The sequence below is a fragment of the Strongylocentrotus purpuratus genome, unplaced genomic scaffold (assembly GCF_000002235.5).
Source record: "Strongylocentrotus purpuratus isolate Spur 01 unplaced genomic scaffold, Spur_5.0 spur5_scaffold_7, whole genome shotgun sequence".
Taxonomy (NCBI): Eukaryota; Metazoa; Echinodermata; class Echinoidea; order Camarodonta; family Strongylocentrotidae; genus Strongylocentrotus; species Strongylocentrotus purpuratus.
In genome coordinates, this window is record NW_022145613.1 from 5,087,202 (window position 1) to 5,111,408 (window position 24,207).

The window sequence follows — 24,207 nt, forward strand, 5'->3', positions numbered from 1 at the left end:
CAGCTTCTGGTATGCCTGTACTTGGGAGTCCAAGCAAAGCTTTCTAGGCTTAACATGTCTGTCACAGAGATGGAGAATATATGAAAAAATACAGGCCCTCATACTTTGTTGTACTTTGTTGTTGCTTACTGTCTTGGTGACTTTCGATGAAGCCCTCAGAGAAGTCTCTGTTTATTACATATGCGGTGTAGGAGTAACCATTGTCCCCTCCCCCCACACTCTTTCTCTCTCCCTTTCTTCTTCCTTTTGTAGTGATGGATGGCAATACTTGAGCTTCTTTGAGTTTCATGAACATGATCTTACTTGTGTTCATGTTTCATGAAATGTAATCCTTATTATTTGTGCACCTTTGTGCGGTATCTCATTTTCGGGGTTGCTTCAATGGAATGTAAATTCACGAAGAGATAAAGAACTCGTCCCTGAAGAAACAGAATTCAGATACCGGTAGCCTGAGGAAATTTCTCCTAGTTGTAGCCTACATCACTATAGGATAACGGCTTCATGGCATTGACACCATTCGTTACTTTGATTTTTCCTCGAAAGTTCTACCAAAGCTTGTATTCTAGCCTTGCTTCAAGGCTTGTTGTGTTCTAGCCTTGATTCAAGGCTTGTTGTATATAGCCTTGCTTCAAGGGAAGTTGTATTCGATTCTCAAGTCTCTTTTCTTTGTTTATATCTATCCATCATTAGTCTTGAGTGCCAGACCTTCATGTTTACTTTTGATTGCTGTTTTTCAACTCTCGTCAGAAGGAAGACTTATGAATGAAACTTAATCCAGGATGTTTTCATCTTCCAGCGAGTATCGATCGGAATAAAGGAACATTACTTGCATGTAACCCTTTGAAGGATGTGAAAGATTGGATCAGAATGTCGAGGGGAATTATCAGTATTTTATAAACAATGGAGTACACATTCAAAATAACATTACAAACTGGATAAAGCAATGCCTTTTAAAAGTTTCCATGTTTGAATGTGAACTGAGCTGAACTGATTTAAAGGAACAGCATTAAATTGGAACTATTCAAAATGATGATGAAAGACAGTCATTCCAAACGATGGCCTGCCCCCAACCAATATCTGTCGGGAACGTACATGATTATGTACGATTCAGAGATAGGTAAGTCATGTCATTTATTCTTTCTTTATTCAATTCTACCATTTTATAAACATCTTTTATTTTGATTCTAGGATAACATTAACTACCCCCTAGGACAATTAACCCCTGGATACATGTAACTACACCCTAAGGACAAATTCCCTCTTTGGAAACCACCCCTGTGACTGAAGATGACACAAGGCGTGTCTGCACTATCTCGAGATTGCCAAATATGCAGCTATTTGAATTATCCCGATCGCAAACTATCCAGCTTATTTGCGTCTTCATTAGACCGAAGTAGCAAATTAGCTGGATAGTTGGTCGGGATAATATCCCAAGATATCTCGGTCTAGTTTGCGGTTTTCCGTGTTTACTCGAGGTCAGTGGTTGCGAGGTCAGCGCTGAGCAGTATAGATCGCATGTGCGAACCGGAAATCGTTGTGCATGATGGGATCGGGATAATTGACTCCGTACTTCGGTCTAATGAAGACGGTCGCAAACTATCCCGCTAGTTCGGAAATAGAAGGATATTTTGCAAACTAGACCGAGATATCTTGGGATATTATCCCGACCAACTATCCAGCTAATTTGCCACTTCGGTCTAATGAAGACGCAAATAGCTGGATAGTTTCGATCGGGATAGTTCAAAATAGCTGGATATTTGGCAATCTCGAGATAGTGCAGACACGCCTACAGGTATCCCAAAGAATACCATGAACAGCTACTAATCTGAATATTAAAGGATTATCTAAAATACTGGTAGGATCCATTAATCATGCCATCTTATTTGTCTGATTTTTTCTGTTGCAATAAAATGAAAGGTGCATGTAAAGTAAAGTTTTGCTCCCTTTATGTCGTGTCTAGCTGAGACCTATCAGTTACATGTACCACTACTTTTGTGAAACTCTGTAATTTATTATCTGTCTTCCGTTTTGTATATTCAAAACCAGGTAATCACTGCGCTCTTTGGTGTGTATTTCAATGTCATGAGTCACAACACAGATTGATTTTGTTTTACAAAAGATACCAGGAAATATGTTGTTTTTAAGTTAAACAGCAACTTTTGACAATTAGAGGGTTCAGTGTCTCTTCCATAGGGTTCATTGACTTTATGGGTTTCACTTTGGTCATCACATGTTTGAGTTTCTATGTATTGAAAAAGAAAACACTCATTTTGTATTTTACAGACTGTCCATGTTCATGTAGTTTTGGAGTAATAATCATATAACATTTGCATTCAGGCTGATGATACAGACAAAGAGGATTATTTAAAGGTGCTTGAAAACTGTTAAAGCGTATTTTGAAAAACAAAATCATTACTCAAAATTCCCTTATGGAGATATACATGTTTGTATACATACGTAGATGTTTACATGTCCTGGTTTCATACAAAGGTCAGTAAACCATTTGTTATATGGGAAAAGATTCCTCTTCGTCAAATTTACTCATCAAAGAGGTAATAAACAAAACAAACATTTCAGAGAGGATCTAAACTGTCAACTGAGGTCAGTTACGAACTCATTCATTCATATTTTCCAGGAATTTGATTGCGATGCAACCCTAAATCAAGGGTATTTTTCCAATTATAAATGTCATATTGTAGTCCATGCACCTGACATGAAAATAAACCATTGGGACTGCATCTATGTGCAGCCAGTGAAGATATGATAACACTATATGCTTTATTATTTCTTTCTTTCCTTGTCATTCATGACAAGATCTCATGAGATTAAAAAAAATGCAACTTTCTACTTACATATAAATATAAGGGTAATATAATTGAAAATTTTATTTGAATGTCTTATAGCATTATTAGTCAGGTAGTGTTAAGCATGAAAGAGAGAGAGAGAGGGAGAGAGAGAGAACACTAACTTTTTGAGTACCGTACTTTTAAAAACATATGCAGGGGATACAGCAATGAGCAATTACATGTATTTGTAAGATTTAAAAGTTGAATTTAGAACTGAGCATCTGTTGTGTGACTTTTGTGGATCTATAAGTTCAAACAATCGGAACAAACTGTGGTAGTTAATTGTCTTCTATGACCCCGTTCTCACTCACTTTGAAAGTGGTCTTAGTTAGACCGCTCCAGAGGAACGGGTCTTGAGGAACGGGTCTTGAGGAACGGTTTGCGAGCGTTCACACTCCGAGCAGTTTTTTATGGCTCAAACCGCTCCACGAGTCAAAGTGGTCTTGTTGCTATGGCAGCTTAGGTCAGCAGGTCAATTTTTTCGCGCGCGGAATACAAACCGTATGTACCGTACTACATGTTTCGCACGGAACGTCACTAGCTCACTTCCGGTCAAGGTACGCTTCATTCACATTGCACGTTAGAGCGGTCCAAACCGCTCTTAATAAGACCCGTTCCTCAAGACCACCTCCCGAGGTGGTCTTCTGGAGCGGTCCAGAAGTCCACTTCCTGGACCACTTTGACCGTTCTCACTCACCTAAGAACTGCTCCTGAGGAATGGGTCTTAGTTAGACCGCTCCAACGAAGTGAATGAGAACGGGGTCTATGTTTTTGTTTCCCTGTTGCACTATAAATTCCCCACAATGTCGTCAGCTCCTCAAAGAATGATCGCATTTCAATGTCCTGTTGATGTGTAAAAGGTCATGATGGTACTTACTCTTCCTAAAATTGTCATTTAACTCCAACATGAGGGTAGGATAAGCTGTACAATTCTTGCCCAATGTGGTGTTATAGGAATAATGAGGGCATGCTTATTTGTGTTCAATTTAGGCTCATTTAAGACAATAAGTGAATATGATTTCAATGATTTTTCATACTTCCTATCATTTCTCGCTAAAATAGTGTAAAATTAATTTATTCAACATGGTCAAGTAAAAAGAAGTGAAAGAGAGATGTGCTATTTGTTGCACACCAAGTGTAAATCTCTGACCATTAGAAAATGTTTATACAGGGAGTCTGAAAGAAGGCCAAGCATGATTTTTGTGGTATTCCATAGGCAATGCATGTGACGTCAATAACATTGGATAAAAACGCTCAACAATTTAAAATTTGTTACAAAGTTCATTGTGAAGGGAAGGCAACTGACTGCAATATCAAATTCGAGTTGGATTAATTTACAAGAATAACAAGTTTACATTTGTAGACTGTTTATCTTCACTTTTCCTTTTGATATTCTGATATTAGACAGGAACGTACATTATAAATTGATCTGTGATTATTACACCAGTTCTATGGAAAATATTGAGGAACAGTAAGCGTTTGTGAAACAACTGTCTGGCTACTAGTGATCTTTTCTTTGTGTGTGAACATTTTGAATTGTGGCTCAATATGCATTCCTAGAACACTATTGGATCATAAAATTTGGAAAGTTCTTTGAAGACTGATTTTACCAGAAATAAGGAAAAAATTGACAATGTTCTCTGAGTGGTCGCTTGATGATAGTATATGCAGTGTAGAGGATGGTAAGTAAATTAAAGTAATAAGTACAGAGTTCATCATCTTTTTGATTGACAAAAAAAGGGAAGAGGTAATTTAGATCATCAAATAATTCAGAAAATAAAAGGAACTTATTGAAATTACTTTATGGTGTAAACACATAGAAAAAAATACAAAAAAGTCTTGGCTAAATTTATGATTGGGGAAGAATAGTGATGCCAATAAGAAGAATGTATTTCAAGAGTGAGTGGTAACAATTTTTTTAGAAAGAGTGTTTCTTGATTTTGGATGCCCTCTTAAGAATAATTTCCAGAATCAGATGTGTGATATGAACTGCTGCCACCTACATTTTGTACAAATGTATACACGTAATCATAAATTTGGGATGAAGATTTTGTCTGCATGCTGCACCATGTATAAAATAAGACTTAGTAAAGTATTTGTGTATCCTCATAGTTTTTTAATATTAAACATTTTTGTTTCGGTGAGATTATATTTTTGATGCAGCCGAGGAACAAAATTAAACTCAAAGCTGAAAATCCAGAAACTTCTGTCTTAATGAAATATTCACCATTTAAAAAATTAAAAAATTGGCAACGAATGGAAGCACTAGCACTGAAACAGGATGATATTACTTCACAACAGTCCAGCTGGCTCGGATGATGGTTATGGGTCCTGTTGTCGGAGGTTGGGTGGGTTTTAAGAAAAGGGTGGGGAGTCCATTTTGAAAATTAGCGAGGAAGGGGGCCCATATCCTGTCTCAGTGGTGTCTCCGCCGTTATCTCCTCTGCTAAGGATAGCTTGACCCCAGTATCTTGTGCCATATTGAATCCCTCGCCTATATATGTATGTTGAACTTCAAAATCAAAATAATTTTCCTTTAAAAAAAAAGAGACATATTTCGAGGGCCCAGAGGAAGTCTTATTATGCTATTAAGACTGATGTGACGATAAAGTTTGGGGTATTTGTACAAAGAGTTCCTACAATAAGAACTGTCCTATTTTGGTTATTTCATTTTTTTTCAACTGTTGCTACCAATAACTTTAACACTTATGATTTGAGTGAAAATGATAAACAAATCTCAGAATGCCTGAAGACTGGACTGATAAATTTCTGTAATTGGGAATTTTAGATAATGTTTTGTTGCCATGATTAAAGGCGAATGAGAGGTAAGACAATCCACATTAACCATGTTGAGATTGTTTTCATCGGATGAAGTGAGAATTTTCCTACAGCTTTGCTCGTCATTTAAAAGCCCTGTCCGGAATCAGTGAATTTTATTTAAAGCCCCACTGTCCTACTTGTAGCTACTTGCTCACTCTACCGGTATATAGAAAACTTCCCCAATTGGTGCCTGTTGGTCCCCCATGATCCTCTTTTTCTTATGTTAGTTGAGAGCTGAGTTAATGAGATAGCCACCTGTCAGTGACCTCGCTGTGTGGTCTAATCCCTTCTGGCCCAGTAGTAATGACGGTCTTTAAACATGAACCTAATATGTTCATGCTTTAAACCTCAGATTCTGTCAGTTTCTCTGCCAGAAAATCCAAGCGGTACACCCTCTATGATTTTAATTTTCAGCTAGGCTTGCATCGCATACTTAAACATTTGCACATTAACGTACATGTAGGTATGGTTGTACCATCAGTCAACAGAAGAGTAACCGATAAATAAATAAATTCTTATACATTCTAATGGAGCTACATGCAATATTTAATCATGTATATCACTTCCTGTTTAGACTTTAATTTCCATGAATGTACTTTATTTAAATAATTTTGATTCACCTATTATGAAAGTCTGATGATTAAACAGTCTGAATGTGTAGACTAAAATGTGTTTTGTAGGAAATAACACTTGATATGCTGTGTTGAAAAGTAAATCTCTTCAAAATATGGCATGAAAACTACATAATCATGCATGCCCTGAGTATAATCACCTGAAATTTCCCCGAACTGTTGTTGGTAGTGAAAGATGGGTGTGTTTCCATTAGCCCAAGATTTCAAAAACAGCTTCGGCATTGATGCAATTAATTCTCATCTGGGGAAATTGCAAGGGCCCTTTTACTAATATTTGCAATCGATTTGAATCAATCAGAACTCTTTATAAGACGGATCCCAGATCTCAAGTAATCTTTATTATCTGCAGTGAAGCTTGCAGGCTTCTTCGCCACTGCACTTCATAAATTACCTCAAGGTACATGAGCTACCATGTATCATCGTGAGGCCCATTTACACAGCCCCAAAATCATTTTTTGTTACTGCCATTTATGTAAACTACTGGAATACCGTAACCCATAAAAACCATTGGTGTTTTCTCATTCTGTTTTGGGGGCTCTGCGTGTTATTGCACAGAAGCAAGAAAGGTCACGTGACTGAAAACGGAAGCATTCATAAATGTTTTGAGAGTGAGCATTTAACACTGCAAAAATCGTTAAAGTTCTCCCAGCGATTAAAACAAAATCACACTCCAGAGAGGCTTATTATTTATACTGGTAGTAACCTAGCAATTTAAATAGCAACTTCCGACAAAACACTGGAATATGAGAAAACTCGATGCTTCTTGCTTGTAGTGTAAAATGCAGCTGTGTTCTAGCTTGTCGAAACGTGGCCAAATTCATGGATTTGGTGCATCGCTGTCGTCTTGAGTATACGCGTGTTTGAAAAATCATGTCTCATGTACTGTACATACATGTAGAGTGTGCATGTTCCACAATCCTGTTTAATCTTGTTCATCTCAGGATAATGGAAACAGGGTAATTTCAACTTTGGACTAATTTCTTAGGAAGTGCTGATATGTGTCTTATTATAAAGCTCAATCTTTCAAAGGCTCATATAGGGAAGTACAAGCCATGAACCTTTTACTAGCTCTCTGTTCCAGGGTAGGATAATTGTGTGGTGTATTCTGATCCTGTTTTGGAGGGTACTTGATGACAAAAAACTGCATTGAATGATAAAGTGGTTCAGGTACAAGTATTTCATGACACTATTAACTCAAAGATGGAGAGAAAATGGCATCTAATATCACAATCTGATCGATCATTAAAGGTAAAGACCAGTATTGGAAACGCCCCAATTTCAAAAAAAGAAATGGAAGCTCTTATTACCAATCATGTGAAAGAATATGTTTTGACTCATACATGATGATAACAATTTTGTCGGGAAACCGCCTACTAATTGATATATTTGGTAAATTAGTTTATCTACATGTACATGGTCTGTGAGAGATAAACGCATGTGTCGCGCACGTGTGCGTATAGTCCCATATACATCTTTCTGTGTACAGTGTTTGTAACTTTACGAAGACTGGGCCAAATTTCTTATCATTTTGATGATTCCAGAACCTTGCAGTACACACCAATACTTATATGCTAGATGATCAACCTTTTCTGATCAATTCCCAAACGTTTCTTTCACAATGCAATCGCATGACCATAACTGGTCTTTACCTTTAATCCAGTGACAAACGGCCTTTTTATTTAAATTATGTTGAAAACAAGCAATTTCTAATGTAGATTCATAATTTTCCATGCAATTGTAGGAAAGTGTGCCAACTATGCTAGCGCAATCATTGCTGTGCTACATGTAAAGGAATTTATAGTAGCATACATGTACATGTATGTACATGTATACTGTGTACCGGTAACTTAGTATTTCCTAATATTGCAGTCGGTCCAAATTTATGAGGGTGTCATGTTGAGAAAAATTTACCTTAATAATTACGACACCAAAGTTGTGCAATTCAAGAAGTTTCCTGCTGCTTGAAAGTTGAATGGCACTAATTAGAAATTTGCCAATTGTTCGAGTAAAGCTACAGTCCCATATACGTCCCGGACTGTCCCGGACCATCCCGGACCCCATCCGGGGTGATCCGGGATTCGGTCCGTGTTGACACCGTGTTGGCACCGGGGTAGTCCTGGATGGTCCTGGATGGTCCTGGATGGTCCTGGGCGGTCCGGGAGTCGACCCCGGATGTTTTTGACGGTCAAAAACTGCCGGGGTGGTCCGGGACGGTCCGGGACAATAGTTTGATCCGGGGTGATCCGTGTAGCCACCGTGCTGGGTCCGGGGTCATCTGTAGTGGCGCTGGGGCGGTCCGTGTTGATCCGTGGCAGTCCGGGAGTGAGTTATTGACCACCCAGGACCATCCAGGACCATCCAGGACCATCCAGGACCACCCAGGACCACCCCGGTGCCAACACGGTGTCAACACGGACCGAATCCCGGATCACCCCGGATGGGGTCCGGGATGGTCCGGGACGGTCCGGGACGTATATGGGACTGTAGCTTTTAAAGCATCACACTTTTTTGAACAAAACATCCCGGACCATCCCGGATCACCCCAGACCATGGTCCGGGATGGTCCGGAGTGGTCCGTGCTCGTCCGTGCTGGTCCGGCTTTATATGGGACTGGGGCTTAAGGTTTTTAATTTTTTTTAGTATGATCAATTGTCATGCTTTCTCATGTTTGACGATTAACAGTAGAAGTTGTTTTGTTAGTGGTCGGTTGAATAATAATTTCTTTTCATAAGAATCAATGCCAAGAAATATTTGGAATGTCTATTTCATACCAGGAAATCCTTTTCCTAGTTTAACATCCACAGGATAATAGTATACTGTAAATGCAGTTATTAAATGACCTGACAAACTACACATGTCTGCTTCTCAGATGGATGGAAATCAAGTGCTAAGAAGCTCATATTTTAGCTTGCTATTTTACCCTCCTTGATATGGTCCTTTAAAATATAGTCTTCCTGTTTGTCTCGCAATTTGAATGTCCTGTTACTAGCTAATGTGAACTTGAGTATAATAGATGAATGGAGGACAACTAGCAAGACCTAAAACCTTCAACAAAATTTAGATAACAAATGAAACTCAAGTAAATGCCTTAATGGTAGATCTGTGTAGGAATCTTCTTTATCTTTTTGTTCTGTTGACAAGAATTTTGGTCCAGTTAGTAGAATAACAACATATTTGTATCATCAAGATGTCAGACAAACAATGAAAGAGGTTATAAACTTATAATATGAGCCTAAATTTTTTGGTGAGAGCAAGTCCTGAGTGCATTTGTCTCACAAAAGATAAAGATTTGAGATGTTCTTTCTTGTTCAGCGGTATAGAGCAGGCAATGATCACATGAGTTCCAGCAAGGCATGCGCACGGCAAAGATTTCAAACTGATCTGCACAATAAATACCAGACATTAGTTTTTCTTTTTCAAAAATTACTTTGATCTTGCGATTCCTTACATCTGATTCATATGTAGAAAATGTTCTTGAAGTTTTGTTTAGAATGGGGATGCATGTAGCTTGCTAATGCTTGAAACTTCCTTGAATGATAATAAGGTATCGGATATGATTGATGTCTCCCTTTAAGGAGCTTCAAATACATGTACATCCTGCCTCACACGCGAAGTGGAGATGTGGTTTGCCAGTTAGCGTTGGATCCTGCATGTGACACATGGATGCTTAGGGTACAGCATAGAAACTACATGCAGTTTGATTAGCGGCTGTGTTATCGTAAACTTATCAAAGCCGCCCGTTGAAGAAGACCTCCTAGGTCTTTATACTCCGCTGGTATTTTCAATCTTCGCAATCTTAGTTGGACTTTCAGAAGAGATGGTTGCATTTACTAATTGTGTGTCCTGAGTGTTCTTTTGGGGGGCTATTTTGCACTAGAAAAGGATACAATATTCATACCAAGTTGTTTGTGGTTGGATTTCATCTTGAACTTAATAGCAGTGATCTTTTCTTGTGATTAATCTCAATGAATTGCGTTGAGCCGGTAAACCTTGCAAATGGTCCTAATCGTCGTTGGAACAATTTTCTTGTGATCACCTATGCTTTGGAAATTTCAAGAAACTAACCAAAGGATCGCCTGTTTCAATTTGTCAAAGTTGGAAGGTGGAAGATTGGAAAATTGAATATCTGAAATTGTGTTGTGTTTGATCAACACACTTTCTTCTGTGTGCAGAGGGGAGGAGTAAATCATTTATGATGTAGCTATGTTCTATTGCTGTCTGCTATGGTCCAAATTTACAGGTTGGAAGTGCCAGTAGGGTTGATTATGTGCCGATCTGCTGTCTCAATACCTTGTGTGCCCGAAGCAAACAGGATAGGGCGTGGTTTGGTAAACTCTACATAACATCCAAGTTAACGGAATGACAACAATATATGGTTTATTTCATAATATTCTTTTATGGCTTGTATTTACACAACGATCCTTCATTGTAAGAACTTAATTTTACAAAGCTCTATTGTGCTCTGGAAGGCTAAACATTTTAAGCTGTGACAGGTATCATAATTTATGAGCTCTTACATGTACATGTACCTTGAAATGGCTATGAAATGGTTGGAAACCATTGTCTGGACCACAGCGATTATGTGGTTATACATGTATAAATCCATTTCTTTCAATCAATCGGGTATGATAGGCTACTGAGGTAATTTATATATCTCAAGTAGCATTTGAAAGAGAAAATTTAGCATATCGTTGTCCTTAAATTGCAGTCATTGGATTTCAGGGGGGGGGGAGGAGGGTGTTACTCTTGGAAGTATTCTGTCTGGATAGGCTGATTTAAACACATGTCAGAAAGTAAAAAAGTAAAATATTTGGGGGTTAAAAGTTCTCTCCTATGATTAGGTAGCATCGATGTCATACCCAGGGGCAGCAGGGTCCAGACTTGGGTTTGAACTTTGAACCTTCTGGTTTGAAGACCACTACCCCCAAACCACTGTGCTGTTCCACCCCCTTGAGTCATGGGGTGACTCATACACCACCTTTACCACAACATAATCTGAGTTACAAGAAACACTGAAAACAAGGATTAAAATATTAGGCAGAACATAAGGCCAAAGCTCAGACTTTTCTTCATTCTGTTCAATGTTGAAGTGAATTACTTGTATTCCATTATTGACATCAGATTGTAAAAGATAAATTGATCTTCAGTCCCCCCCCCCCCCCCTCCACCCTTATAGTTATATGTTCATGGTTGCCGTGGTGATATTGAATGAGTCATCAACTTTTTTTGGAGGAGAAATATTGAATTTCATAATGCAGGGCATCATGAATTTCTAGTACATCATGTAAATTTGAAGAAATTCTATAATCTCAGGGGCTTGCAGAAATGAAATTGAACACCAAAGGTGTGCTTCATCATAAATGCAGGTAATCCAGAAACAAATGAACTTTTCTTTCTTTCTTCATACATGTCCTGGTGTCCCATGGTATGAAATTTTGATCAAATTAATAAATTCTATATTGTGGCTTTCACAGACACTGTGGTTTACCTTCAAAAGGTTTAACGGCCATGTTACATTTATAAGTTATATCCATGTGCTCTAGATGGTTAAACCAGAGAGAGAGAGCGCGAGGGCAGGAGAGGCAAAGAGACGCTAGGGATAGGCAGGCAGGCATGATCGGAAAAGGAGGACGCAGCTGTACTTCTGACATCGCCGTCCCAGACAAGGATTATAAGAGAGAAATATTTCTGGGCTTAAACTGGTGAACCTTTGACCAGATAATTCCACCGTTTTTGCTTTTAGTAGTTGCACAGCTGATATCTTACCAATGTCTTTTCACTGTCAATAGCTACGTTCATATGGTACAAAGTACCATTTTAGTTTTGAACTTTAATTTTCTGAAACCTCAAATTTATAAAAAATGATCCACTATTACGATGATGAGCCTTTACACGGGACCGAAACAACAAGTATTTAAAAGTTAATTACAGGGTACAAGCCACGGAAAGTATTCATTTTAACTACAAGCTGACGTAACAACAACGTTAATCGTGTCCGAACAGCACATTACACAAGTGTGTATGTACAGTCCCTGATATCAAGATAACTTGAGGTTTAAAACCTGGCCTAAACTTAAAGTTAAAGACTGTCATGTGAACCTCACTAATATGATTATCAAATCAGTATGACATAGATTGGTGCCTGCATGCTAGCAGCCAGGTGAACATTGCCAATTAGCACAGTTAATTTGCCATGTTTGAGAACAAAAATCGTTACAAGCAGCTGATGTTCTCTTTCCTCCCTCCTTGACACGCAAATGCCTTGATAGATTTTGATAATGTACTAATTGATAAAGCATTTACCGGTGCTTGAAATGTCATCCAGTTGAGTGGGGGAGAATATTATAATCTTGAACATAAGATGTAAGACTATGGTGAATGTGCAGTGTAGAATAATAAAGGGCTTCAAGGATGTAATGGTCTTTTATCATTTTTTTTTTCAGTTGCACTTTCATGTGGTTAGTATTTTGTGCATACCTATACCAAGATAATATCTAAAATTTACAGTGATGTGTCCGTCAACCATGGTGTGGCCCCGATGTTCTATTGCTGCAATTTGTCACAAAAGTGCTCATATTTTCATGATTTTGTAGCAGCCACAGTTGAGATTGTTTATGAAGTCCATAGGAGGAGGCAGAACTGTAATACAGTCTTAAAACCTTTGGCTCTAGGGCCTACTTTGCATTTCTGATCTCAGAAATGTAACTCTACAGCCAGTCCTGTCTACATGTGTGTGTGTGTGTGTGTCTCTCTCTCTCTCCCTCTCTCTCTCTCTCTCTCTCTCTTTCTCTCTCTCTCTCTCTTTCTCTCTCTCTCTCTCTATCTCTCTCTCTCTCTCTCTCTCTCTCTCTCTCTCTCTCTCTCTGTCCTCTTCCCCTCTTTCCATCTCTTTTCTTTTCTCTGTCTTTCTTCTCACCCCCCCCCCTATCTCTCTCTCTCTCTGTCCTCTCCCCCTCTTTCCCTCTCTTCCTCTTTCCCTCTCTTCCTCTTTCCCTCTCTTTTCTTTTCTCTGTCTTTCTTCTCACCCCCCTCCCCCCATCTCTCTCTTTCTTGCCAATCAACTTGGTGAACTGAACGTGAGGAGAGGAATTTGGGAGTGACCCTTGTTGTTGTGTCTACTTGTCTGGGCAGAAGGGATCAATCATACAGTACCTAGGGTTCGCGCAGACCTCGATCTCGTTAGCGAAGGATCGCAGACGACCCACAGACCACAACCAACGTGTTGCTGTTTGGAAAATGCATGGAACTGTATGATTCCCTGGAATATATGTATCCACCCATCCATGGTCTGTGAAGGAGCAAAACCTTTCAGTTTCAGTGCTCAGCGCTTCCTCAGGATTCGAGATTGATCGGTTATTAATTTCTTTGCCATTTTCATCAAGGACATGGTCCTCATTTTGGCACCTAAAGCATATCAAGTTTGCTAAATGTGTAATTTTGTAAATGCAAAGTTTATTGGAGAGGCTAGAGAAGCGAGGTGCAGAACTTCAGGTGGTGTGATATACAGTTGTCAATGGAGGAGTTTTAGTACTTGTAAATATCAATCTTTTGTGAGCCGTTTGCTTTTCTGCCGATTGAACCTCCCTTTTGTGGATTTGGAAACGGATGTGACAAGTTATCTTCAATTTGGTTGCAGCAGATATAAAGAGCGGTGTGCTTGCACATGTACCGTTGTGGGGATTAGGAATCAGATTCTATTTTTTAATTTTTTTGCTTTGTTAGAAGCTGAAATCAGGTCGCAAGGAATTACTTTCAGATTTGTCTATTCTTGTTTGACTTGGTTTACATGAGTGTTGTGATTGATGGACTGCGTACATGTATGTGTTAGAATGAATTTTTCTGGGATTATTGTAACTTTGAAAATTCTCTTCTTCTTGTTATGATCTTTGCTGTATTTTCCTCTGGCACTGGCAGATGTTTATTATGAAGTGTGTTTTGTCAGTTAGAATGCCAACTAGAACAGAAGTTAATTAAATGTTATCGCTGGACGATGCATACCTATGAGAGAATTGTATAAAACCTGTGCCATTTGTCTTACATCTACTTTGCATTTTAATCTCAATTCTTATTTATGAACCAAACTATCTCCCGAATTAGTGAAATTCCAACTGCATTTCAAATCTTACAATTATTGCATTTTTGTGCATGACCATAGTCATTTGCCAGCCATTGTCAGCAAAAGTGAGGTGAGAAAAAAATCCATTTCTGATATCCCGCTCAGTGACCGACCGCAGAAAAGTGAGATTTTATTCAAGATTAACATCTCACAGTTTTCTTGTGTGTGAATGAACCGATCGAGAGTGAAAGTGTATACATAGTTACATATTTGTTATAAAGTGCCCCCAGGGGCTTGTATTTAATCATGGTTCTGTTATGATTAAATCTTACATTATGTTGTTTTAAGATACCAGTGATATTGGTACCACTTTTTTTATTATCCTCTGGGATTCCCCCAGTTAAATTTTAATTTTCAATCATTTGATTTGTTTTCAGTTGCGATCCTGGTTTTCCTTGAGGGGGGGGGGGGGGGGGGAGGGAGGTGGAGCAAAGAAAAATCAGTACAGCCATTTGATTGAAATGCTCTGAGAGGAAAAAAATATAAATGTTATTGCAAATATAACAAAAACTAATATAAGTGCATAACACATGACGGCTTTAAAATCTATTAATGGTTTTTATCCTTGTGAGTACTTATTCATGGATATACTTTTTTGAAAGATAGGAAAACTTTGTAAATTATCGGAATTTAGCTAAAATAAAAGAAAGTTGCTGTATAATTTTGTGTAGGGGGCTAACAAGCCTGGCATGGGCCTGTAGCTGTGCTTCGATATGCAAATATTTTTCGTTTAATTAATTCATAGTTTTCATTTAATTTATAGTTTGTCCATTTCTAAAGATCAAAAAGATAGATTTATCAGTGACTATGAAAGAATTTCTTACGAATTATCAAGATTCCATTTTGATTTATGATTGTCAACGCTACACTACCTTTAAAGCAGTCATGTGATAAATGGTTTTTGAGGAGTTTCACATTTATGCTGGCGTCTCACGGAAAAAGAAAGCCATTGTCTAAAGCATATAGTGTACATTGTCTCAACCATATCTGTGTACATTGTCTCATTGGAAGTATTGTCCTCTCAAAACATCTGCCTTTATCAAAACACGAATTTGAACAATGGCATAGGATTCGTTATCCTTTGACTGAGGATATTTTTTTTGGGGGGGAGGGGGGTTACAGGTTTTCAGAATGATAAGGAAATATTACTACACATCCCCCCCCCCTCAGTTTTGTATGAAGGTAGAGTAGATTTGGTTCAAGTGGGGGCACATACCCTGTGCGTCCTCCCCCCTCTCCCCCCCCCCCCTCCACTAATTAGAAATAACCTTTTGTTTGTTCGAGGCTGAAACATGCATAGACTTATCATCTCTGCGGCACTTTCATGTTATTGGTATGCATGGTCACCAATTGTCCCTGTCATGGTAGAAACCAAATGGAAATTTTCCTAATTCTCAACAAAGAAAGTTTTTTGTAATTCCTTTGTCAAATTTATGAACAATTTCCCTTATTTTTAAAAGTAAAACATCCATGAAGTCTCAATTTTTATGATCAAGTAAGATTACATGTAATTGATTGAGGAAAAAACACCTTTCTAAGTTGCTATAGACACGCTTGTTATCGGACATACATGTATATCACACATTTTTCTGAAGCTCACAAATTTTGCTGTCTGGAGAGTGAAAGGGCCATTGCTCTACCAATTGATTCTGCCCACAGTTGGTTTCGTATCTATTGTTATCGCCTGTGGTGCATTCTACAATGCTCTGTGTGTACGCATTCAACAATGTGGATGTCCTATTAGTCATTGCTTGAACTTTGGTTCGTTCGTAGAAACTCATGTATCATACTCACCTTCATACCTCACCGCTCAAGATTTGTCACGGGGTATATGTAAGGCACATTGTAACTCAATGTTAGCAACTGCTCAGTTACGCTTTGGTTGCACCAGTACGCAGTACTTTTTTTTTCCGGATCATAATTTTTTAGGTTTTCTACAGGAGGATCATACAATATACACGTACAAGTATCTATTCTTCAGATTCTTCAAGTTTTTCCGTTCCGTTGTAACCATTTTTGAGTCTTCCAGAAATTGAGAGTGATTAATTTCAACATTTCCTTTCAATGCTTTGTAGTTCTTCTTGCCAACAGATCCTTGCAATATAGTTCACATGTTTGAACAATGCAAGGTGCAATACATTTCTTGATAAAGCTACTGGATGTGAATAATTGGACCTAACTATTTTATAACTTCACCAGGCAAGGAATCCTGAAATTTGAAGACGATGAACAGTATCTAGCTGAGACAAAAACCGTCAAACTGTCTCTCAAAAACATTTTCAAAACAAACCTCTAATTGCTTGCTACCAGGCTCGATTTGTGCCTTTGCTGAAAGCATATTGAAATCTTGTTTTCTTGGACCAAGTATCTGTGAGGATTTAAGGCGTCATAGTGATGGATTATCAAGTCGCCAGATCACGACTTTCTCATTTCCTGTTAGAAGGCAACGATGAATTCGTCTTTCAACCAGGTACAATATGCTCAGCATCCACAGAAAATGAGATGTCAAAAGTGGGGCATTTCATGGGATGATTTTGTATAAAAATTATTCAAAATTGTATTCTACTTGACTGACAGTGTACCCTAAAGAAAAATACAAGTTTCAAATGGTGTAATATGAAATTGAGTTTGTATATAATATAAATAAATTTAATTACCGGTAGAGAAGAATGCTAACATTTGTAAGTTCATTGGTACTTGTATGCGCTTTATATCCAATGAAAAGGCGCTTTGTAAATGAAATATTATTATTATTATTATCTTGATACTCTGTTCATGATAAAGATGACGTAATTATTTTGAAATTGTTGTAGGTGTTAACATTAAATCATTTGTTTGTTACTGAGTGTTTGACTTGGTTAATATTGTATTACCCTCATCTAGATGATGAACAGGCGTTAATGAGTATTACCATAGAAGTAGAAGTAGAAGTACCGGTATCCACTTTTCCTCATATGTTCAACAGTACATATACTCTACATGTAGATGTTCTGCAACACCCTGTGCATCGAAGAGTCTGGTTACAAGAAATTGATGTGATAAATGTCAACAAACTTTTAGCACAGGATGTTCAGGTGCTCTGGAATCATGATGTTTAGATTATGATCAGGCTCTTGCTGCAATAATTTATCTTTGTACATCTTTAATAAACAATTGTCATTTTCATTGCATCTCCCAATTTTCTTTCTCTCTCTCCAGGAGGACCACCGGACCAAGGTGGCTCAGGGGTGGGGCGCAGAAGTTCAAGGAGTAGGAGGAGAGAACATCATGAACCAGAGACACGATATAGATCAGGTTGGTCCCTCACACAGTTTTCATTTTCACGATTGGGTCCAAAGGGTACCATTGCTACAGATACAATCTCCACCCAAATCTTGTACCTTTCATATTCAAATCTACCAAAGCTTATCAAGTCTGGCTGCGGAAATTGGGTTTGGCATAGCTTTCGCCAAATGACCATAACTTGTTGCCATGCTTTCTGATGTGTTTCCTTCCATGCAGTATGAAAATATTACAGTACATCCAGAAGGAATTATTTATATTTTGATCTGTAACAGAGAATCCATTTATGGTGTGTTGTTTTGCCTTTTACCATCCTATTAAATCAATGCGGGATAAGAGGTCCATACTGAGTGTGGAGCATGTGATACAGTTGAGCTTCAACCATTCATATTAGCTTTCGGGTCTGGACTGAGTCCTGGGCTTAATCCTCTATGGCAGTGAATATGAAAGGGTTACTATCTTCTTCTGTTTTGAGTGACGTTCTTTCAATTTTTATACAAAATTCTTGACATTGAAAAAAAAAAAAAAAATCACCATTATTTTTTTAACATTTAATGTATTCATTTTCTTCTGAATTTTAGTTTTAAGTATTTATGAGAAAAATGTTGTTTGCACCCTTGGCAATGATTCAAATCTAGTTTGTAAACTTCATAGCATACATGTAGTTGATCAAGACAGATACATGTCCTTCATCAGTACCCCTTTAAGAGGGGATTCCAGCAAAAGACCGTGTAAAGAGAAGTGAAAGGTATGTACGGTTGGAATCTGGAAGTCTGCCAGGTCATCTGCAAGTCAACACGCCAATCTGAATTTATGTTGTAATTAGAACGGGTGAACTTTTATGACTTGATTAGGAATTTGTGCATTATCTCGTTTGTTGCTAATAAGCACGCTTGTGTTTTCTTTCTCATCCTTCGTCTCCCTCTTCCTGTACACCATGTAGATATTCGGGAGGAGGCGGTGAAGGTGGCCCTCGCCAAACACAATGAACTGGTGATGCCCTTACCATCCAAGAGACATTCGCTGCATGCCAATGTGGTTGCCATAGAAACACCACCAGGTCAGTGAACTTTTTTGTTGTTATGATACAATGGTAAGACTTTGCAATTGTTGTGCAGATTTGTATTCCTATGAAATAGGAAGCTCGCTCTTAGAATTGGAGGGAAATTAGCACATGTGAACTGTAGTGGACATACATTTATGAAAAGTTCCTTGACTAGTTCCTTCCCCACCCTAGCCTTTTGACAAGGCCTCGTTGACTCTGGCTAAGTGGCTGAGATGAGTCTAGATACCCGGAGTGAACGCGCGACCGAATGACGAATGTCATGAGGCCTTTTGGAAAGTGGGTTTCACTGCTCCGCATGAATTATTCATAGATACATATTAGTAGGCCAATACGCCTACTTTGGATTCATTGACCAATCAGAACGGCGATCTCCTAGTTGGCTTCGTTCGTGATTCATTCCATGTAGAGGTCAGTGGTCAGTGGTCTTAGCACGTACGTATAGTAGGCATGTAGGTCCATGTTCGCACTACGTAGAGTTTACTGTGTGTGTGTGTGTGTGTGTGTGATGGATACTATATGCTGACGTCGTGCTAGGATACGTTCGCTGATTGGACACTACGTTTTCTGAAGCGAGTTCCAGTCGGAAACAAGGGTTAACATAAGAAATCCAAACCAGATTGATAAAGGCCACAGGTCAGGACAATTCGCACTGGCGTTCATTCAGGTTTTCGCGATTAGTCTCTTTTTAGTCGCTCGGCGTCTATCAGGCATGTGGCCTTGTTTAAAGGCTATCCCCACCCCTAATTCTGAAAGTCGTCTTTTTTATTTTATTTTATTTATATAACAGATTTCAATACCCAGACAGTTTAGATTTTCGGCGTGTAACATAAAACCAAAATTATATTCTTTTTTTTGGGGGGGGGGAACTTTTTGCAAAAGTGTGTCCTCTTACCATTATGGTACAATTTAAGTGAAATTTTGACTTCAAATTTTTGGCAAATTTGGGGTTCCCAACACTTGAATGGGCTTTAAAGACATTCAGTGATAAATTATATCTGTATAAAGTCCCATCAACCTCATATACACAAGCCATAAATCTCTCTTTCCTCTTTTTTTTTCTGTACACAGCTGCAATACACATATTCAAAAAGTTCAATTTAAATGCCATTCTTAAATTGTATAATTTTGTGTATGTTCCGATTAATTGTAAAGCACACAGATTCAGATTCTGTATAAATGCCAATATGGTAATAGATGTTCGACAAGCTTCTGTCCATTTAGACACTAACGACCGGGGGGGAATACATTGGGGCTCAGGGCGAATTAGCCCTGAAAGTCATAAAAGAGCCCACAAAAATATGCAAAACAAATTAAAGAGTGTTATTTTCATGCAAGCAAGCTTGAAAAGTAGCCCCCGAAATTGTTTAATTATTTTTTCCCTGCTAACGACTTCCTCCTCATCTTCATCTTCATCTTTAGAATCAGAGACAGACGATGACGATTCCATCTCCTCCTCATCCTCCCACCACACCCACGACATTGGGGCGGGGTCATCCAGCTTCCACTATGTGGGGAGTGGCGAGCCGGGCCTCAATCCACATTACCACAGACTACAACCAGCCAATGGACACGTCAGTGCTGGCCGAGGGGCTGCCTCTGGAGCCAGGGGGCTCGACATTGCAAGCAGCTGTAAGTCAGGGTTTCCTTCTCTCTTCAAGGAATCGTTTATCAATGTTAAATCTGAGATAAGGTGTAATATTGAAGCCCTAGACAAAATTGCTCTTCAAAATGATCGTGAAGTGCCTCAAAAAAGTAAAAATCTTTGAGTGACCGGTTTTACCATACTCGTTTTCCCCAATAGACTTTAGTTTTATGAAAAACGTTTGGCAAACGGTTTTCAAAATTTGTAATTCCAATCATAAATATCTTGATAATCAGACAGACAATTGGCTTGTAAAAGTCATGGGGTTCCTGACTGACCTAAATGTTTATAATTATCATTGCAGCATGAGCAAAATCCAGGATTTTGTTTCAGAATCTGAGACAAGTTTACCAGATCCCTTTAAGGGCACTTTGTGATATGGGGGAGGGGCTCATCTAGCTTATTATATACATGAGGAGGTGGCTAGCTGCATAGCACAACTCGACCACTTCATTCAAGCTAGTGGAAAAGTCTTGTTGGTGTCCTATATCTTTATTGGGGAATATTGATAATCTTCATGTAGAAAATCATCATATTGATGAAGAATATCTGGCATGTAATAGACAAAATTGGACCGGAAACTTGAACCCACCTCCTAAGACCTCAATCCATTTCTTCCTCTTTCATTATCTGTCATGTATGAATCATGCAATGGGCATTAAGTTACAAAATATCTTCCCTTTCTGTGACTGATGGCAACGACTTTTATGTTTACATCATGAAATATCTTGACATAAATATGACTCAAAATACACAGCAAAGCTTGTTGGATCTACACTAAAAGTCATATGATGCAAATGTAGACTAATGTAGTGCATGTATATGGACTTGATACCCAACAGAGGCTATTTCCCATACATTACAAAAATCATAACCATACACAAATATACAGCACAGACAGATCAGTATGTTTACATTGCTATGATGAAGGTTTTGCTCACTGTAAGTATGTACAAGAGTTATTTTGAGAACCTAATCCTTCCTACAATGATGTTTTACTTTGTCTTGTACAAAACAATAAATTGTTTAAAATGGTTTTACAGCAAAGCTTACAAGCGTGGTTTTTCTGTTTTGACAGATATTTCTATTACATATACATGGATGTCAGGACTTTGTTATCAAACAACATTCCAGCTACTTCTTGGGCCTTCCTTCCTTATGTATACTAAACCATCTCTGATGAGTGACATGGATACATAAGGCATCAATTTACTGATCTATTTCAAGAGAGTAATTTTAAACATGTGTAGGACAGTTGTTTTGCATCTTAGAGAACATTGACAATTATAGTTTAAGTGCTCTTCCTCTTAGTTCCTAGATCATGAGCATTGTATGTAGTTCAAAGTTCATCTATGAACATGACAACATAATTGCTTTCTAAGAAAAGAGGAGACAAAGCAGACTGAAAGAATGGAAAAGAAATTATTGCCTTATTTGTCTTAAATGATCTTTTCCTCCCGAAATGCCCGGGGGTTGGATGTGGCAAATAGCACACCCACCCAACAAAGTGCTGCGGCTTCTCGTTAAAGCCTAACCTTGGAAATATCCTGTATGCGAACACAACCCATATTGGTCAAACTCCAGCCTCCTCTCACATTTTCCTCTAGTCTAAAATAGTTTAAGAGAATAATGACGATCCCTGAATTATTGTGACTTTACCAAACTCCTTGAAGGCTGTTCAAGAATATTTTTGGAAAAGAAAGATTAAAACAAATCTTTTCCCCACCTCCACATCTGTCATACTTTCTGCTAAATGTTGGCTATTGCTCATGGATACATTACATTAAAACATTCTTGCTGGTATTCAGTATGAATGAGACCATTCAGGTTCAGTAGCGGACATAACAGGATATATTTCATCTAGTATGATTGGATGCACACTTCTCTTTCTTTGATTGAAACAAAGAAGATCTTATCTAATTGTCATTTCATACCCAACACAGGAGCATTCCTTTGTGTAATAATATCTGTGAGGTAATTTTGGTCTGAGTCTGGAGAAGGTTGAAATGCCCTTGAGACCAGTTCTCTAATACGGCATGTACACCTCTCCAGTACTCGTCAAGACAAAGTAAAGTGTGGTAGCCGTCATCACCTTCCTCTCACTGTACTATTCCTTTATCCCGACTTTGTTAACTCACAGGGGCTGGTGGCGCTGTGCAGCCGCCTCCCGACGTGACAGCGAGCTCGGGTCACATCGCTTACGTCCAGGGAACGAGCAAGCACGCTGACGATTCAGGTGAGTTGCCCCGGCTTCCTCTCACGTTTGTTTCGAGATATCCTCGTGATTTCTCTCCTTCCTTTCTCAGTTTTGTTGAGTAGCAACAAGGATTTTTGTTACTCTCTCGATCAGCCGGGATGAGTAATCAAGTGTGCTTTCACTATAGCAGCATGTGTTTAGAGTTGTCGTTAAGAAACTGATGATAACTTGGGGCTGCACATCACTGATAAAGACCATGGTAGGTTTAGAGTTGGATGGTAGTGTGTCTCTGTTTTACAAAGATATGACAGATTTATTGCTGTAGAATGTACCTTGGAACTGTTATGCTTCATGATATCTTTTGTTTTGCATCATTGAGAGAAAAAGTTATTTGTATTTTGAAAAAGGCTTATTATGTTTTTCAAAATATGCTTTGTCAACTACATGTACATAGTGAGTATCATCTTAAAGGAGGACTTGTTAATATTGTGAACTCCACAACAGTGTCTTATTTCATTAAGTTTTTATCGGTTGTATTTCTTTCTTATTGTTGTGATACCGATGTTCTGTAAGTATCATAGCTTTTTACGTTTAAAGAATATATATTGCTCCTTGATAAAGAATTGCTGGCATGGATATTCAGTTGCATGTTGTGTTGAAAATAAAATCATACTCATGAACAATGTAATGAACAATGTTATGAATTAAAATAACACTGTCAATATTAAGCGTAGATTTAATTGAGATACATTATACAGGCAGGTTAATATTCAGGTCTGTTCAGGATTTTGTATGTTGATGTTCAAATTGTGTTTACAACTTTACACACTCAATAATAGGGTGAATAGTTAATTATTAGATACATGTAGATGTACAGGGCATATGTTTTGTTGAAAGGCAGTGAAGTGCAAAGAAGAAATTGGTAATTTCCTAGACCATTTAAGGAATGGCCTAGATGATTCATAAACAAACATGTAGGGTTACATGAATTCTTCTTTCCCCCTGAAAATACTGCAAGGAGAGCAGCAGCAAACTGGATGCATGCGCTCGTTCAAGGAAAACTATCTTCAGTAATGGTGGTGATTTGAAGGGGGAAGTGAGTTACAATTAGCAAAGGTTATACATGTGTGTATAATGGATGTGACACCGATTTGATTAGGTGGGACTGCAGAATTCATTCAAGTCACATGAAAAGTGTTCTTGCCGTGTCTTTAACAATGAGTTGGAGAGCCTCTTAAGAGAGTCTTAGTTCGTCTTGTGCTTCCTGGGCGACGTGGGTTGTCATCCGGCGCAGGATCCCGACGTTGTCACGGATACTGGATGTTTGAACGATCTACGCAGAGTACTGTATGCGTAGCGGTGCAGGCTTGCCATTGGAACGTTGCAGGAAGGTGCAAACGCTTCCTGCATTGGTGCAAGTCAGTGCTCTCTTGAGGAAAGGATAAATCGCAAGGCATCATTGCTATTCGTTATGGAGTGTCCATGTTCAGCGTAAGTGAATGGCATTTCATGGGCAAGATTCCATTACACCAGATAGATCATAGAGGGTCAATTGTAAGACTTTGCTTCTTGTTTTTTATTTGTATATCATTGTTGAAGAAGCATG

General features: G+C 38.5%; 1 protein-coding gene across 7 annotated transcripts in view; it reads left to right on the plus strand.

The window, feature by feature from the left end:
* The window catches only part of LOC755114 (disco-interacting protein 2 homolog C), a 56,657-nt gene that overhangs the window by 2,309 nt on the left and 30,141 nt on the right, over positions 1-24,207 (plus strand). For 3 of the 7 annotated variants that reach the window (XM_030973765.1, XM_030973766.1, XM_030973763.1), the window contains exons 2-6: positions 691-1,117; positions 17,613-17,708; positions 18,640-18,756; positions 20,182-20,391; positions 22,545-22,640. In XM_030973765.1, coding sequence (XP_030829625.1) covers positions 1,027-1,117; positions 17,613-17,708; positions 18,640-18,756; positions 20,182-20,391; positions 22,545-22,640 — 610 coding nt within the window. In that variant the 5' untranslated portion in view covers positions 691-1,026. Of the gene's footprint in view, positions 1-690; positions 1,118-4,113; positions 4,529-16,221; positions 16,885-17,612; positions 17,709-18,639; positions 18,757-20,181; positions 20,392-22,544; positions 22,641-23,607; positions 24,093-24,207 lie in introns of those variants that run through there. The other 4 variants (XM_030973764.1, XM_030973768.1, XM_030973767.1 and 1 more) reach the window with 4 other exon arrangements.